Source organism: Oncorhynchus clarkii, chromosome 10 (genome assembly GCF_045791955.1).
Source record: "Oncorhynchus clarkii lewisi isolate Uvic-CL-2024 chromosome 10, UVic_Ocla_1.0, whole genome shotgun sequence".
In the NCBI taxonomy this organism is placed as follows: domain Eukaryota; kingdom Metazoa; phylum Chordata; class Actinopteri; order Salmoniformes; family Salmonidae; genus Oncorhynchus; species Oncorhynchus clarkii.
The window spans coordinates 41504470-41522287 of record NC_092156.1 but is presented as its reverse complement, the minus strand read 5'-3'; the positions used below and the strand labels follow the sequence as shown (position 1 = coordinate 41522287).

Below are 17818 nucleotides of genomic sequence, written 5' to 3'. Positions count from 1 at the left end.
TGCGCTGTCTATCGATGTGGTGCTGAAACAGTGCTAGCGTAGCTTCATCAGAATTGGAAGGCGATGGGATTTGTATTTTCAGCGTTTGAGTATATTAATTTAAGCCCTGCAGGCTACAGTAGAATGAACAGTGAAGTGGAATATATAAAAATAATTGACCAACTTAAATTTAGCAGAAGCAGAAAAACTCGGGTACAGCTATAGAGATGTAGGATCTTAATTTGATCACCAATGCAGGGATGTAAAACGTGTAGTGTATTTGAGGCTTAAAAGGGCGTTTGAAGTTTGTAATTTCCACTTTAACATTTCAGACGTGATTTTCACCTACAAAAATGTCCATTAGTTATAACCCACATAATAATTAATATTTCCCATTGCTGCATCAAACATATTAAGATCCTATATCTGTAGGATAATATGCCACTTTCATAATATTCAGTATTATAAATTGATAATATTTCAGTGGAAGTGGTATCAAAATGCGTGAGCAAATTATAAATACATTAAAAACAATACAATAACTGTAGCTGCATACCCTTCAGATGACTTCATGTTGCGCCTTACTCTCTCACACTAGAAGAGCATACTAATGCTGTTTAGCTAACTTTAATATACAACCTGCAATTAAAACATAGCGTCGGGCCTTTCACGTTAGGAAGTTTGCTATTGCCAAGAAGCAAATAAGTATTATTTCGTTTCAAAGCCACGTAGGACAAACCATCCTCATAAAATGCAAAATAAAGGCATGGGTTACCTCAGAGTCTCCTGCAGGGTTGAGCGTGATGATACTCCCTTCTAATACATTATCTGGGATCCTCTTCAGTGTAACATCAGCAGGCAGGGTGCTGTCATTGTAAGATCTGACAAACTTGAAGTCACTGGTGCGTGAGCCCGTTGTCAGGTATGCGTCATAATTGTAAGAACTGCGCAGAGTTCCAGCTCCGTCCACCTCTGCATAGTTGGGAGGGAAATACGCGCTGGGAATGGCGACTGCTCCATCAAACAACATTCTGGGCTTTCTGCTGCGGTAGAACTTCACGGCCAGGATGAGAATAATGAATGTCAGGAAAAAGGTGGAGACAGAGACTAAACCAATGATCAAATAGGAAGTTAGTTTGGAACTATTCTCATAAGTAATGTCTTTCAGTTCTGGAACTTCAGCCAAGTTATCTGATATGAGTAAATATACATCACATGTTGTAGAGAGAGAGGGCTGTCCGTTATCTTTCACTGATATAACAAGGTTCTGCTTCATACTGTCAGATTCAGAAATGTCCCGATGTGCCCGGATCTCTCCACCGTGGAGACCAATAGTGAAAAGTCCAGGATCAGTCGATTTCACGATGTGATATGAAAGCCACGCGTTCTGTCCAGAGTCAGCATCCACAGCTATCACCTTGGAAACCAGAGACCCCGCAAGAGCAGCTTTGGGGACCATCTCAGTCATCAAGGCGTTCCCTGCTGGAGCAGGGTATAATATCTGGGGAGAGTTATCATTCTCATCTGTTATGAAGACACTCACTGTCACGTTACTGCTGAGTGGAGGAGAACCATTGTCTCTGGCTACAACGTGGACTTTGAAGCTCCTAAACTGCTCATAATCAAATGCTCTCACAGCATGGATCGCCCCCGTGTCTCCGTTAATTGATAAAAATGAAGACACCTCAAAACCATTAATCTCACTGGGCAATAGAGAATAGACCACCGTGCCGTTCTGTCTCCAGTCTGGGTCTCTGGCAGTAACAGAACACATAGAGGAGCCAGGCGTGTTATTTTCAGTCACATAGGCGTTGTAGGATTGTTCTTCAAACATAGGTGGGTTGTCATTCACGTCTGACACAGATAAATGAATTGTCTTTGAGGAGGATAAAGGCGGAGTCCCCTGGTCAGTGGCAGTGATAGTTATGTTATAATCTGATATCATCTCACGATCTAGTTCAACTGTTGTGACCAGAGAATAATAGTTTTTAATAGAAGGGTTCAGTTTGAACGGAACATTTTGTTGAATGGAGACGTGGACCTGTCTATTTCCCTCTGAGTCTTTATCTTGTACATTAATGATCCCCACCTCTGTGCCAGGTAACACGTTCTCAGGGATGGGATTGGCCAAATATTTAAGAGATATTACCGGGGCATTGTCATTTACATCTGTAATCTCGATGACAATGTTGGCAAAGGACGTCAACCCCAAGCTATCCTGGGCCTGTATGCTAATTTCATAAACGGACTCCTTTTCGAAGTCCATCTGTCCAGATAAACTAATGTCACCCGTTTTAGGGTCAAGAGAAAATAATTCATTCAATTCAACTGAAATGGGACCAAATATATACACCACTTCACCATTTTGTCCCTCGTCAACGTCTGTGGCGCTCACGGTCACTACAACAGTACCCAGGGGTGCATTTTCAGGTATTCTGACCTTATAGACGTTCTGGCTAAATGCTGGGACATTATCATTAGCATCCAGCACAGTGACGTGTATAACTACAGTACCAGATCTCTGCGGAGTCCCACCATCAACAGCAGTAAGTAATAAAGTCACCTCCTGCTGTTGTTCTCGATCTAACTCTTTTTCTAACGTTAACTCCCCATACTTTCCCCCACCAGGTATTGTATTAACGGCCAGACTAAAATGGTCGTTCCTTTGTAGTGTGTAGCTTTGAACAGCGTTCAGTCCTATATCTGCATCATGAGCCTGATGGACCGCAAATCGAGCGCCTTTATCGGCTGACTCTCCAATCTCCAACGTAATGCGATCGTTCGCGAATTGTGGTGAATTGTCATTAATATCTTGTATCTGAAGAACGACGCGGTGTAGTTCTAAAGGATTCTCGAGCACCATTTCATATTTCAATACACACGAAACCCTTCTGCCACAGAGCTGCTCCCTGTCCATTCTCTCAGCAACAATCAGGTCGCCAGTGCTCAGGTTAATGTCACAATACAGTGTTTTGCTACCATCCATTTCGAGGCGAGCTTTACGAACGTACAGTCCTTTTGGATCCAGGCCGAGATCCTTGGCTATATTCCCGATCATAGATCCGCGTTTCATCTCCTCCGGAAAAGAATAGGTCACGTCTCCATAGCTGGTGCGCAGCAGGAAAAGAAACAAAGCCAGGCCGAGCAATGAGGCAGAGAACGAGAATCCCTTGCATTCCATTTTCAGACACCAACGTTTATTCCAATAGTATGGTGATCAAACAATATATTTTCAGTTGGAAAAAATGAAAAAAGCGACTGGGTCAATACGTGTTATGTTCTACCAAGTGATGGGTTCTTTCGCTAGCCTACACTGTATTCAAATGAGTCTCCCCCTTTCCTTACAGCCTACAGCAGGATATTGGTTTGGGAGATATGGCTTTAGCTGGTGAATAGCGACACATGGAGTACTTTTCCATAATTGCAATCCCAAGTAGGTCTATAAAAAACAGAGAATAACACTATACTGAGTGTTTCCAAATGATAATATTTGTTATTTTAGTAAAACAAAAGATGCAAGCACACACTGGAAGTCTCTAGGAAATAAGCCCATATGCCCCTACTTACATCAGCCGCCGACAATTGATTCTCAAATAACGAAAGTTAAATTCACCATAACAACTCATCCAATGTCAAAACACTTGATTCACTTCTCACATAAAATGCACACACAAATAAGAACTACTTTATCTGAAATAACAAATAGTCCACTATCACATAATTCACAACTCAACTTCCTATCACACATATAAATGCTAATGCAGTGAGCACCGTCCACATCAAGGTGATGAAACGTGTTCTCTCGAAACTTAAGTAGGCCTAGCAAACTGAAGTAGGAGAGTAGATCACAGAAAGAAGGCTACAGTCTAGCCATGCTACGCAATAAGTAGGCCACACAATATTGATGAATGTTAGGTAGACATTATTTAAGTGAAAGGATTTCACAGCATGCTTAAAAACCATGCCACGGAAGTGGTAAAGACATATGGAGAAAAAAGGAATGTACTTATTTAGTACTGTAACAAATTAAGTGTTGAATATACTTTTAAAAATTAGGTCAACAAGATGACGCTTAATTTAATAATACTAGTAGATGTAACTTCCTATGTTTTTGAGTAGATGTTTTAAATAAATTGTTTGGATTTACACAAATAAAGTAAGTCCAGGGAATTAATAATAGCCATAAAAATGTGTTGTATTTCCTGATAGTATGATTAAATATGAGTTGATCTCACACAAATATTTAGTAAAAGACAACAGACAGAATTAGTGTTTAAAAAAAATGTCATGTTTAACATTGTTTAATGTATTTGATAATTTGCCATTTTAAACCACTTTGACAGGCATTGTTGATCTCAATGCTCAATTGACAAGCAGTAGCTGGAGGTAGAGATGCAAGTATTGTTTGATGATTCATTTTCTTCTGTCATGAAAAATGTTGAATTACCGGCAAGTTGTTGCAAGAACTTAAATGATTCAATTAAGAGAAATATTATTCGTATTAAAATCTACTCACATGTATTAAAATTAGATCACTAAATGTTCTATCTCTTTGGTAATCCTAATTAAATATACATTATTTTAAAATGTACAAATCACTGAAATTACTTGAACTCTATTTTTTATTAAGTATATGTTTTTTTTTGTAGATTTCAATTCACCCCAGAATATTTTTTTATAGTGTACCGATCTCAAAATCGAAAACAGAGAAGATCTACTGTAAATATAACTCCACAACATCTGAGTCTTCCACTTCACCATGTCACCAGCTGTTTTTATTTTTATTTAACTAGGCAAGTCAGTTATGAACAAATTCTTATTTACAATGGCGGCCTACCCCAGCCAAACCCGGACGACTCTGGGCCAATTGTGCAGTGACTCCCAATCACGGCCGGTTGTGATACAGCCTGTAATCGAACCAGGGTCTGTAGTGACGCCTCTACCACTGAGATGCAGTGCCTTAGACCGCTGTGCCACTCGGGAGCCCTGTAGGCCTAATGCCAAGCTTAAAATCTCAATATGCAAGTAAAAGGGAATGTAGTCATTTAGTACCGATCTCAAAACCCAAAGTAGAGAAGATCTAGTGTAAAGGCAACTCTCCGACATCTGAGTCGTCGACTTAACAATGTCATCAGCTGTAGGCCTAATGCCAAAACCTCAGTGTAAGCAATGTCGTGTCAACCAGAACTAGCAATAGAAGTTCAAATGAAAACGTATAGCTACGGTCACTCGTGTCATAAGACTTCATGACCTTATCCCAAATCTGTCACAGGACACTGCATCAACATTATTCTGGTACGTTATAAAACATATTGTAAAAAATTACTTTTAGGCATGCATGCTTCATGTCTCACCTCAGACTCTCCCACATCGTTAAGAGTGATTATACTTTCTCCCAAACACTCAACTTGACTCCTCTTAAGTGTAAGATCAGCAGGCAGGGTGCTGTCATTGTAAGATCTCACAAACTTGAAGTCACTGGTGCGTGAGCCCGTTGTCAGGTATGCGTCATAATTGTAAGAACTGCGCAGAGTTCCAGCTCCATCCACCTCTGCATAGTTGGGAGGGAAATACGCGCTGGGAATGGCGACTGCTCCATCAAAAGTAATTTGAGGCTTTCTCCTGCGGCAGAACCTCACGGCCAGGATGAGAATAATGAAAGTCAGGAAAAAGGTGGAGACCGAGACCAGACCAATGATCAAATAGGAAGTTAGTTTGGAACTATCCTCATAAGCCATGTCTTTCAGTTCTGGAACTTCAGCCAAGTTATCTGATATGAGTAAATATACATCACAGGTTGTAGAGAGAGAGGGCTGTCCGTTATCTTTCACTGATATAACAAGGTTCTGCTTCATACTGTCAGATTCAGCAATGTCCCGCAGTGCCCGTATGTCTCCACTGTGGAGACCAATCATGAACAGTCCAAGATCAGTTGATTTCACGATCTGATATGACAGCCAAGAGTTCTGTCCTGAGTCAGCATCCACAGCTATCACCTTGGAAACCAGGGACCCCGCCAGAGCAGCTTTGGGGACCATCTCAGTCATCAAGGAGTTCCCTGCTGGAGCAGGGTATAAAATCTGGGGAGAGTTATCATTCTCATCTGTTATGAAGACATTCACTGTCACGTTACTGCTGAGTGGAGGAGAACCATTGTCTCTGGCTACAACGTGGACTTTGAAGCTCCTAAACTGCTCATAATCAAATGTTCTCACAGCATGGATCACCCCCGTGTCTCCGTTGATGGATAAAAATGAAGACACCGGAACACCGTTGACATCACTGGGCAATAGAGAATAGACCACCGTGCCGTTCTGTCTCCAGTCTGGGTCTCTGGCAGTAACAGAACACATAGAGGAGCCAGGCTTGTTATTTTCAGTCACATAGGCGCTGTAAGATTGTTCTTCAAACGCAGGAGGATTGTCATTCACGTCTGACACAGATACATGAATCGTCGTTGAGGAGGATAAAGGCGGAGTCCCCTCGTCGGTGGCAGTGATAGTTATGTTATAATCTGATATTATCTCACGGTCTAGTTCACCTGTTGTTACCAAAGAATAGTAGTTTTTGATTGAGGGGTTTAATTTGAATGGAACATTTTGTTGAATGGAGCATCGGACCTGTCTATTTCCCTCTGAATCTTTATCTTGTACATTAATGATGCCCACCTCTGTTCCAGGTAACACGTCCTCAGGGATGGGATTTTTAAGAGTTTTGATAAATATTATTGGTGCATTATCATTCACATCTTTAATATCAACAACTATGTTGACAAATGACGTCAACCCTGAATTGTCTTTCGCTTGAATACTTAATTCATAAATTGACTCCTTTTCGTAATCCATAAATCCAGCTATGTTAATTTCACCCGTTTTGGGATTAAGGGAAAATAATTGATTCACTTCATCTGAGATGGAGCCAAATCCGTACGTCACCTCTCCATTTGCCCCCTGGTCTGCATCTGTTGCCGTCACAGTAACCACTAATGACCCTATTGGAGAATTTTCAGGTACACTGACCTTATAGACATTCTGGCTAAACACTGGTTTATTATCGTTAGCATCCAACACAGTAACGTGTATAACTACAGTACCAGATCTCTGTGGAGTCCCACCGTCAACGGCAATAAGTAATAATGATACCTCCTGTTGTCGTTCTCGATCTAGTTCCGTCTCTAACACTAACTCGCCATACTTCCCCCCACCGGGAATGGTATGAACCGCCAAACTAAAATGGTCGTTCCTTTGTATTGTGTAGCTTTGAACGGAATTCTGTCCTATATCTGCATCATGAGCCTGATTAACCGCAAACCGAGCCCCTTTCATAGCTGACTCTGTGATATCCAACTTTATCACATCTTCTTGGAATTGTGGAGCATTATCATTAATATCTTGTACCTGCAGAATTATGTTATGTAATTCTAAGGGATTCTCCAGAACCATCTCATATTTTAGGTTGCATGAAATCCTCCTACCGCAAAGCTGTTCCCTGTCTATTATTTCAGCAACGATCAAATCACCAGTATTCAGATCGATTTCACAATGACGTTTGCTGCTACCATCAGCATCTAAGCGAGCTTTTCGATGCATGATTCGTTTTGCATCCAGCCCCAGATCCTTGGCTATATTTCCGATCACAGATCCGCGTTTCAGCTCCTCCGGAACAGAATAGGTCACGTCTCCATAGCTGGTACGCAGTAGGAAAATGAACCAAGTCAGGCAGAACATCAAGGCAGAGAATCCTTTGCATTCCATTTTCAGCTTATAAAACGTATTCCCGATGCAATGGTGTGGTAAATTATAGCGCTATCCAACCAAACAAACGTTCAAAACGACTGAAAGCGAAATCCACTAGTCAATAAAATGTTAAGCAAGCGACTTTCCTTACACTGAATATATGAGGTCTCCTCCCTGTAAATGACACAAATGGGTGGAGAGAAAGACTTACAAGTTATTGCTGGTGAATAGCGACACTCCGTGTAGTTTCACAAAAACTGCAGGAAAGTATGTTGAAGTCCACAACCAACTGTATGAAGGAAAGGCTGCCACTCACCCGAAAACAAAAACATGATTGGGTAAATTATGTAAAAAAAATTATGTAATCATGTCAAAAAATACCTTTCTAAATTCACGTTTGTGAAAACAGAATTTTCAACGAACCTCTTGCCGTCCCAGCTGAGTCCAACTGAGTCAACAACATTTCATCGAATGAAATACTGTTTAGCCTGATAAACAACGTAAAGTAACCGTAACCTTCAAAATATAAAGTCCACAATGTATTTCCAAATGTCATTGCTGGAAAAATATATATACACTCAAAATTAACTAATTTTATCAAATATATCTCACGCCCTCCACTTGTTGCAATTTTAGTTTGTCGTGTGGAGACAGACTGAATGCCGAAAGGGGTGCTGTCCATGGTTCTGCAATTGTCCTACGTGTGTTGTAGGCTACATGGTCACATTGAAATCGGTTGATGGTTGATAATAACATATTCTCAGAATACTAGTGACAAAATGGCACTGAATGAAATGAGTGAGAAGCCGTTTTGAAGAACAAAGAGTAAACACGTGTGTAATAAGATGAGCCTAAAGCTGAGAATAACGATAAAGCCTTGTAAGTAGTATGAAAAGGCTACATGAACAAACACTTAAACTATGAAAAGAGCACAATACGATCAACAGGAAACCGATAGTTAAACAGCTTCATGAGATATATGCACATAGTTAGTTATACAGCTTCTTATATGCACAATTGGATCAAAAGCATTTCCGTTTTTCACAAGCTATGAAATCTCACCTCACACTCCTCCACGGTGTTGAACGTGATAATGTTTTCTCCAAAAGGTTCATTTAGGTTCTTCCTCAGTGTCTGGTCAGCAGGCAGCGTGCTATCATTGTAAGATCTGACAAACTTGAAGTCACTGGTGCGTGAGCCCGTTGTCAGGTATGCATCATAATTGTAAGAACTACGGAGAGTTCCAGCTCCATCCACCTCTGCATAGTTGGGAGGGAAATACGCGCTGGGAATGGCGACTGCTCCATCAAACAACATTCTAGGCTTTCTACTGCGGCAGAACCTCACGGCCAGGATGAGAATAATGAACGTCAGAAAAAAGGTGGAGACAGAGACCAGACCAATGATCAAATAGGAAGTTAGTTTGGAACTATCCTCATAAGTCATGTCTTTCAGTTCTGGAACCTCAGCCAAGTTATCTGATATGAGTAAATATACATCACAGGTTGTAGAGAGAGAGGGCTGTCCGTTATCTTTCACTGATATAACAAGGTTCTGCTTCATACTGTCAGATTCAGAAATGTCCCGCTGTGCGGTGATCTCTCCACTGTGGAGACCAATCGTGAAAAGTCCCGGATCAGTCGATTTGATGATCTGATAGGAAAGCCAAGCATTCTGTCCAGAGTCAGCATCCACAGCTATCACCTTGGAAACCAGGGACCCCGCAAGAGCAGCTTTGGGGACCATCTCAGTCATCAAGGAGTTCCCTGCTGGAGCAGGGTATAATATCTGGGGAGAGTTATCATTCTCATCTGTTATGAAGACACTCACTGTCACATTACTGCTGAGGGGAGGAGAACCATTGTCTCTGGCTACAACGTGGACTTTGAAGCTCCTAAACTGCTCATAATCAAATGCTCTCACAGCATGAATCACCCCCGTGTCTCCGTTGATGGATAAACATGAGGACACCGGAACACCGTTGATCTCACTGTGCAATAGAGAATAGACCACTGTGCCGTTCTGTCTCCAGTCTGGGTCTCTGGCAGTAACAGAACACATAGATGAGCCAGGCGTGTTATTTTCAGTCACATAGGTGCTATAGGATTGTTCTTCAAACACAGGTGGGTTGTCATTCACGTCTGATACAGATAAATTAATGATCTTTGATGAGGATAAAGGTGGAGACCCCTCGTCAGTGGCAGTGATAGTTATGTTATAATCTGATATTATCTCTCGGTCTAGTTCACTAGTTGTTACCAGAGAATAGTAGTTTTTGATAGAAGGGTTCAGTTTGAAAGGAACATCTTGTTGAATGGAGACGCGGACCTGTCTATTTCCCTCCGAGTCTTTATCCTGTACATTGATGATGCCCACCTCTGTACCAAGGAAAACATTCTCAGGGATGGGATTGCTAAGTGATTTGATATAAATTACTGGTGCATTGTCATTCATATCTGTAATTTCTATGACCACGTTGGCAAACGATGTCAAACCTGAGCCGTCTTTGGCTTGAATACTCAATTCATATATCGACTCTTTTTCGAAATCCACCTGTCCTGCTATTCTGATGTCTCCAGTTTTGGGGTCAAGAGAAAACAAGTAATTCAATTCATTAGAGATGGGGCCGAATTCATACATCACGTCCCCATTTTGTCCCTCGTCAGCATCTGTGGCGGTTACAGTAACTATTACAGTGCCAAAGGGAGAATTTTCGGGCAAACTGACCTTAAAAAGGTTCTGGCTAAACACTGGAATGTTGTCATTAGCATCCAACACGGTGACATGTATAACTACAGTACCAGATCTCGGTGGAGTCCCACCGTCAACAGCAGTAAGTAACAATGTCACATCCTGCTCTTTTTCTCGATCCAGTTCTTTCTCTAATACTAACTCGCCATATTTTACCCCACCAGGATTGGTATGAACAGCCAAACCAAAATGGCTGTTCCTTTGTAGTGTGTAGCTTTGAACAGCGTTCAGTCCTATATCTGCATCATGAGCCTGATTAACCACAAATCGGGCGCCTTTAACGGCTGATTCTCTGATCTCAAACGTAATGCGATCGTTCGCGAATTGTGGTGAATTGTCATTAATATCTTGTATCTGAAGAACGACGCGGTGTAGTTCTAAAGGATTCTCGAGCACCATTTCATATTTTAATACACACGAAACCCTTCTGCCACAGAGCTGCTCCCTGTCCATTCTCTCAGCAACAATCAGGTCGCCAGTGCTCATGTTAATGTCACAATACAGTGTGTTGCTACCATCCATTTCGAGGCGAGCTTTACGAACATACAGTCCTTTTGGATCCAGGACAAGATCCTTGGCTATATTCCCGATCACAGATCCGCGTTTCAACTCTTCCGGAAAAGAATAGGTCACGTCTCCATAGCTGGTGCGCAGCAGGAAAAGAAACAAAGCCAGGAAGAAATTCGAGGCAGAGAACGAGAATCCCTTATATTCCATTTTCAAAAAACAAAGGTTATTCCAATATTATGCTGGGGTCAAGTACAAACTATTTGAAAGAGTGAAACGATAAAAGCAACAGGCCTGTCTTACGTTCGTCCAAGGGATGTGATCTTTCGCTAACCTGCACTGTTATACAATTAGTCTCTCCCTTTGCTTATGCAGCGGGAATGGGTTGGGAAATATATCTAATTGCTTTAGCTGGTGAATAGCGACACGTGGAGTACTTTTCCATAACTGCAATCTCAAGTAGGCCAATAAAAAACAGAGAATAACACTTTACTGAGTGTTTCTAAATTCGTGATTTTTTGTTTTGTTTTAGTAGGCATAAACAACGAGGTAAATACATACGGAAAATATATCGGAAATAAGCATACTCTCACATCAGTTGATTAGTTGATTAGTTGATTCTCAAAAAAAACAAACTAAAACCCAAATAACTTATCCAATGTCAAAACACTTGATTCACTTCTCAGACAAAATGCGCACACACAAAATGCACACACACAATGCAACACCTTATCACTATCCCTCATTTTACTCACAGCCCAACTACAAATCCCACAAATCAGTGCTTCAATGCAGTGGCGCTGTCCACACATCACGGTGCTGAAACGTGTTTCCTTGAAACAGGTATGTATAAGGCCTAGGAATAACTGAAGTAGGCTAAAAGATCAAACAAATGTAGACTGCAGTCTAACTGTGCAAGACAATTAGTACACAATATTGATGTCTGACAGGTAGACATTGTTGAAGTGAACGAATTTCCAAGCATACTAAAATGGTATGCTAAGCAAATGGTGAAGACAAATGCTAGTAAAAAACGAACCTACTTAATAATTATAACGAGTCATTCAATAGTCTTTCGAACTCAAACCCAAAACAAAGAATAGATATTGTTACTCCAAAATATGAGTCTTTCACTATATCAGCTGTATGATTAATGCCAATACTAAAACAATTAGTATATGCGATGTTGTGTCAAGAAGAACAAACGATACAGGTTCAAATCAAAACAAAAAAGTTGAAGGCGGAAGTTTACATACACCTTAGCCAAATACATTTGAACTCAGTTTTTCACAATTCCGTCTTAGGTCAGTTAGGATCACCACTATATTTTAAGAATGTGAAATGTCAGAATAATTGTAGAGAGAATTATTTATTTCAGCATTTATTTATTTCATCACATTCCCAATGGGACAGAAGTTTACATACACTAAATTAGCCAAATATAGATCTTTTGGTAGCATTGCCTTTAAATTGTTTAACTTGGGTCAAACGTTTTGGGTAGCCTTCCACAAGCTTCCCACAATAAGTTGGGTGAATTTTGGCCCATTCCTCCTGACAGAGCTGGTGTAACTGAGTCAGGTTTGTAGGTCTTCTTGCTCGCACACGCTTTTTCAGTTCTGCCCACACATTTTCTATAGGATTGAGGTCAGGGCTTTGTGATGGCCACTCCAATACCTTGACTTTGTTGTCCTTAAGCCATTTTGCCACAACTTTGGAAGTATGTTGGGGTCATTGTCCATTTGGAATACCCATTTGCGACCAAGCTTTAACTTCCTGACTGATGTCTTGAGATGTTGCTTCAATATATCCACATAATTTTCCTCCCTCATGATGCCATCTATTTTGTGAAGTGCACCAGTCGCTCCTGCAGCAAAGCACCCACTCAACATGATGCTGCCACCCCCGTGCTTCACGGTTGGGATGGTGTTCTTCGTCTTGCAAACTTCCCCCTTTTTCCTCCCAACATAACGATGGTCATTATGGTCAAATAGTTCTATTTTTGTTTCATCAGACCAGAGGACATTTCTCCAAAAACCATAATCTTTGTCCCCATGTGCATTTGCAAACCGTAGTCTGGCTTTTTTATGATGGTTTTGGAGCAGTGGCTTCTTCCTTGCTGAGTGGCCTTTCAGGTTATGTCAATATAGGACTCATTTTACTGTGAATATAGATATTTTTGTACCTGCTTCCTCCAGCATCTTCATACGGTCCTTTGCTGTTGTTCTGGGATTGATTTGCACATCTTTAGGTGACAGAACGCATCTCCTTCCTGAGCGGTATGATGGCTGCGTGGTCCCATGGTGTTTTTACTTGCGTACTATTGTTTGTAAAGATGAACATTGTACCGTCAGGCTTTTGGAAGTTGCTCCCAAGGGTGAACCAGACTTGTGGAGGCTGATTTCTTTTTATTCTCATATGATGTCAAGCAAAGAGGCACTGAGTTTGAAGGTAGGCCTTGAAATACAGCCACAGGGACACCCCCAATTGACTCAAATTAAGTCAATTAGCCTATCAGAAGCAATGACAATGACATCATTTTCTGGAATTTCCCAATCTCTTTAAAGACACAGTCAACTTAGTGTATGTGAACTTCTGACCCACTGGAATTGTGATATAGTGAATTATACGTGAAATAATCGTCTGTAAACACCTGTTAGAAATATTACTTGTGTTATGCGCAAAGTAGCCAAAACTATAGTTTGTAAACAAGAAATATGTGGAGTGGTTGAAAAAGGAGTTTTAATGACTCCAACCTAAGTGTATGTAAACCTCCGACTTCAACTGTAAGACTGTATGATGTTATCAAAAGGTGGACATCGAAAACTCTTTATGTAGACTTTTTAAGGCATTTCTGTATGCAGGCTTCATTTCTCACATCAGACTGCCACGCGTCTTTAAGAGTGAGTGTACTTTCTCCCAACCACTAAATTTGACACATCTTCACTGTAAGATCAGCAGGACACGTACTGTCATTGTAAGATCGCACAAACTTGAAGCCACTGGTGCGTGAGCCCGTTGTCAGGTATGCGTCATAATTGTAAGAACTGCGCAGAGTTCCAGCTCCATCCACCTCTGCATAGTTGGGAGGGAAATACGCGCTGGGAATGGCGACTGCTCCATCAAACAACATTCTAGGCTTTCTACTGCGGCAGAACCTCACGGCCAGGATGAGAATAATGAACGTCAGGAAAAAGGGGAAACAGAGACCAGTGCAATGATCAGAGATGAAGAGACTCCAACACCATCATTAAGTTTACTGATGACACAACAGTGGTAGGCGTGATCACTGACAACAATGAGACAGCCTATAGGGAGGAGGTCAGAGACCTGGCAGTGTAGTGACAGGACAACAACCTCTCCCTCAACGTGAGCAAGACAAAGGAGCTGATCATGGACTACAGGAAAAGGAGGGCCACCCCCATTTACATCGACAGGGCCGTAGTGGAGTGGGTCGAGAGTTTCAAGTTCCTTGATGTCCACACCACCAACAAACTATCATTGTCCAAACATCCCAATGAAGAGGGCACGACAACACATTTTCTCCCTCAGGGGGCTGAAAGGATTTGGCATGGGTCCCCAGATCCTCAAAAAGTTCCACAGCTGCACCATCGAGAGCATCCTGACCAGTTGCATCACTGTCTGGTACGGCAACTTCTCGACATCCGACCGTAAGGCGCTACAGAGGGTAGTGCGTAAGGCCCAGTACATCACTGGGGCCAAGATTCCTGCCATCCAGGACCTATAAACTAGGCGGTGTCAGAAGAAGACCCCAAAAAATTGTAAAAGATTCCTGTCACCCAAGTCATAAACTGTTCTCTCTGCTACCGCACTGCAAGCAGTACGGGATCGCCAAGTCTAAGTCCAAAAGGCTCCTTAACAGCTTCTACCCCTAAGCCATAAGTCTGGTGAACATTTAATCAAATGACCACCCAGACTATTTAAAATAATGTATGCACTTCATCTGAGATGGAGACAAATCTCTATGTCACCTCTTCACTTGCCCCATCATCTCCATCTGTTGCCGTCACAGTAACCACTCACGAACCTATTGGAGAATTTTCAGGTACACTGACTTTATAGACATTCTGGCTAAACACTAGTTTATTATCGTTAGCATCCAACACAGAAATGTGTATAACTACAGTACCAGATCTCTGTGGAGTCCCACCATCAACTGCAGTAAGTAACAATGTCAGATTGTGCTCTTCTTCTCTATCCAGCTCTTTCCCTAAAACGATTAAATGCTCTTTCTTTTGTATCATGTAGCTTTGAACTGCATTCAGTCCCATATCTGCATCATGAGCCTGGTTAACCGCAAACCAGGCCCCTTTCATCCTTAAGAGACTATTGACGCACCCGTACGTCAACCTAAGTAACATAGTAAAAAAATCCCATCAAAACGTGTACATTTAAGATAGAGATATCTGCATGGGCTGCGTCTCAATCCACCAGATCTGCCCATATGCTGGCCGAGCTACAGCAGTGTTTGTCAGACCATGAGACATCCCAGAAATCAATATTCTTACAAAAACATTTGTAGCGTCCGAATGGTTATGACCACTCTAAGGAAAGATGAGACTCACGTACACGAAGGTCTTCTCTGATTTGCTATATGACACCCACAAGGGTCACTGGACTCGTCTGAAGATAAGACACACAAATTAATGGAAGTATGGAGATAGTTTTGTGCCAACAAAAAAAGGGGTTAAATATTTTTGTTTTTATGCATTACCAGAGTGTGCAAACCTGTCATCAAGGCAAAGGGTGGCAACTTTGAAGAATCTCAAATAAATCTCAAATATAAAATACATTTAGATTTTTATAACAGTTTTTGCTTACTACATGATTCCATATGTGTTATTTCATAGCTTTGATGTCTTCACTATTATTCTATAGTAAAAATAGTACAAATATAGAAAAACCCTTGAATGAGTAGGTGTGTCCTAACCTTTGACTAGTACTGTATAACTCCGGACTTCGACATTGCTTGTCCTAATATTTCTTAATCACATTATTTTACTTTTTAGATTTGTGTGTATTGTTGTGTATTGTTTGATACTATTGCACTGTTGGAGTTAGGAACACAAGCATTTCGCTACAACCGCAATATTATCTGCTAAATATGTGTATGAGACCAGTAACATTTGATTTGATTTGAAGAAGTATGAATTCTCTGACTTTTGTGGAGGCCACATTGTGGTATATTCTGTATGGTCACTGCAGACTGTGGATTGACTATAAATCGGCTTTAAGCCAGCAGGGTTTGGCACATAGAACTGAACCAACAGACTACAACGAATTTCTCAATAATTCTCTACCTTAGTTGAAGTCGCTGAATGAAGCTGTTCTTGATAAAGGGCTTGCTAAGTGATCAAAATGTAAATGTCCAAATGTACGGTTGCAAGGCATGCTGGGTATTATTCTAATGAGCTCTGCCCCCCAAAAAGACAAACTATTTGACCAAACTAAATTTGGTCAGATGATTTCTACATGAATTAATCTGATTCACATCAAGTTCCACCGAGTTAAGTAAATTCCACAAGAGACAATTATATTCTGCCATAAAACATTCATTGATTGTGTTGAAATATGAAGGGGAGAAAAAAAATAATTTCTGTAGCTGTTTTCAGTAGGAAAATGAAAAAGCTAAGGCATAACATCGAGGCAGAGAATTCTTTGTTTTCCATTTTCAGATAATAAAACGTATTCCCGATGTAAAGGTGTGGTAAATTACAGCGCTATTCAACCAAATAAACGTTCGTAACCAGTGAAAGCAAAATCTACTAGCCTATAAAATGTTAAGCAAGTGACTTCTCTACACTGAACATATGAGGTCTCCTTCCTGTAAATTACACAAATGGGGGGAGAGAAAGACTGTGTAGTTTGTAGAAAATCGTGTTTAAAGGACACCCCCAAAAATAAGTTACCACCACTATTTCTACAGAATTTCCTGTCCTAGAGAGGAAATACACGATTAGGTTCCACCTCTTAAGAATGACGAAGGCTCCCTATACATATTCATTAATTGGTTGTGGGAAATTCCACGTGGAGTTGAGAAACATCAACAAATAGGGCAATGACAGCTGTCAGTGTAGTTAGCTAGCATGCTAACCTTATTTAGCTAGCTAGCAATACTATATATACAAACGTATGTGGACACCCCTTCAAATGAATGGATTTGGCTATTTCAGCCACACCTTTGCTGACAGGTGTATAAAATCGAGCACACAGCCATGCAATCTTGACAGACAAACATTGTCAGTAGATTGGCCTCACTGAAGAGCATAGTGACTTTCAACGTAGCACCGTCATAAGATGCCACCTTTCCAACAACTCAGTTCCTAAAATGTCTGCCCTGCTAGAGTTGCTCTTGTCAACTATGAGTGCTGTTATTGTGAAGTGGAAAATTCTAGGAGCAGCAACAGCTCAGTCGCGAAGTGGTAGGCCACACAAGCTCACAAAACGGGACAACTGAATGCTGAAGTGCTAAAAACCGAGTTCCAAACTGCCTCTGAAAGCAACTTCAGCACAATAACTGTTCGTCGGGAGCTTCATGAAATGGGTTTCCATGACCGAGCAGCTGTACACAAACCTAAGATCACCATGCATAATCAAATCAAATCAATTTATATAGCCCTTCTTACATCAGCTGATATCTCAAAGTGCTGTACAGAAACCCAGCCTAAAACCCCAAACAGAAAGCAATGCAGGTGTAGAAGCACGGTGGCTAGGGGAAACTCCCTAGAAAGGCCAAACCTAGGAAGAAACCTAGAGAGGAACCAGGCTATGAGGGGTGGCCAGTCCTCTTCTGGCTGTGCCGGGTGGAGATTATAACAGAACATGGC

General features: G+C 41.2%; 2 protein-coding genes across 11 annotated transcripts in view; both read right to left on the bottom strand.

The window, feature by feature from the left end:
* Window positions 1-17818, bottom strand: part of LOC139418475 (protocadherin gamma-C5-like) — a 137504-nt gene that overhangs the window by 81336 nt on the left and 38350 nt on the right. For 3 of the 10 annotated variants that reach the window (XM_071167962.1, XM_071167972.1, XM_071167983.1), the window contains exon 1: window positions 8778-11257. The exons of the other annotated variants lie outside the window; for them this stretch is intronic. In XM_071167962.1, coding sequence (XP_071024063.1) covers window positions 8778-11183 — 2406 coding nt within the window. In that variant the 5' untranslated portion in view covers window positions 11184-11257. Of the gene's footprint in view, window positions 1-8777; window positions 11258-17818 lie in introns of those variants that run through there. 10 annotated transcript variants of the gene reach the window in all.
* On the bottom strand, window positions 698-7793 carry LOC139419773 (protocadherin beta-15-like). Its single transcript, XM_071169765.1, has 2 exons — window positions 5334-7793; window positions 698-2245 (listed from the first exon to the last, which is right to left on the bottom strand). Exons 1-2 carry the CDS (start codon window positions 7731-7733, stop codon window positions 698-700), a joined length of 3948 nt encoding a protein of 1315 aa, XP_071025866.1. The 5' UTR covers window positions 7734-7793.

Bases quoted from the DNA above. Each gene is read 5' to 3' on its own strand.
- LOC139419773 (XM_071169765.1), bottom strand. From the start codon at position 7,733: ATGGAATGCAAAGGATTCTCTGCCTTGATGTTCTGCCTGACTTGGTTC. The intron at 2,246-5,333 runs GTGAGACATGAA...TTATCTGGACAG, and splicing joins ACGATGTGGGAGAGTCTGAG to ATGGACTTCGAAAAGGAGTC.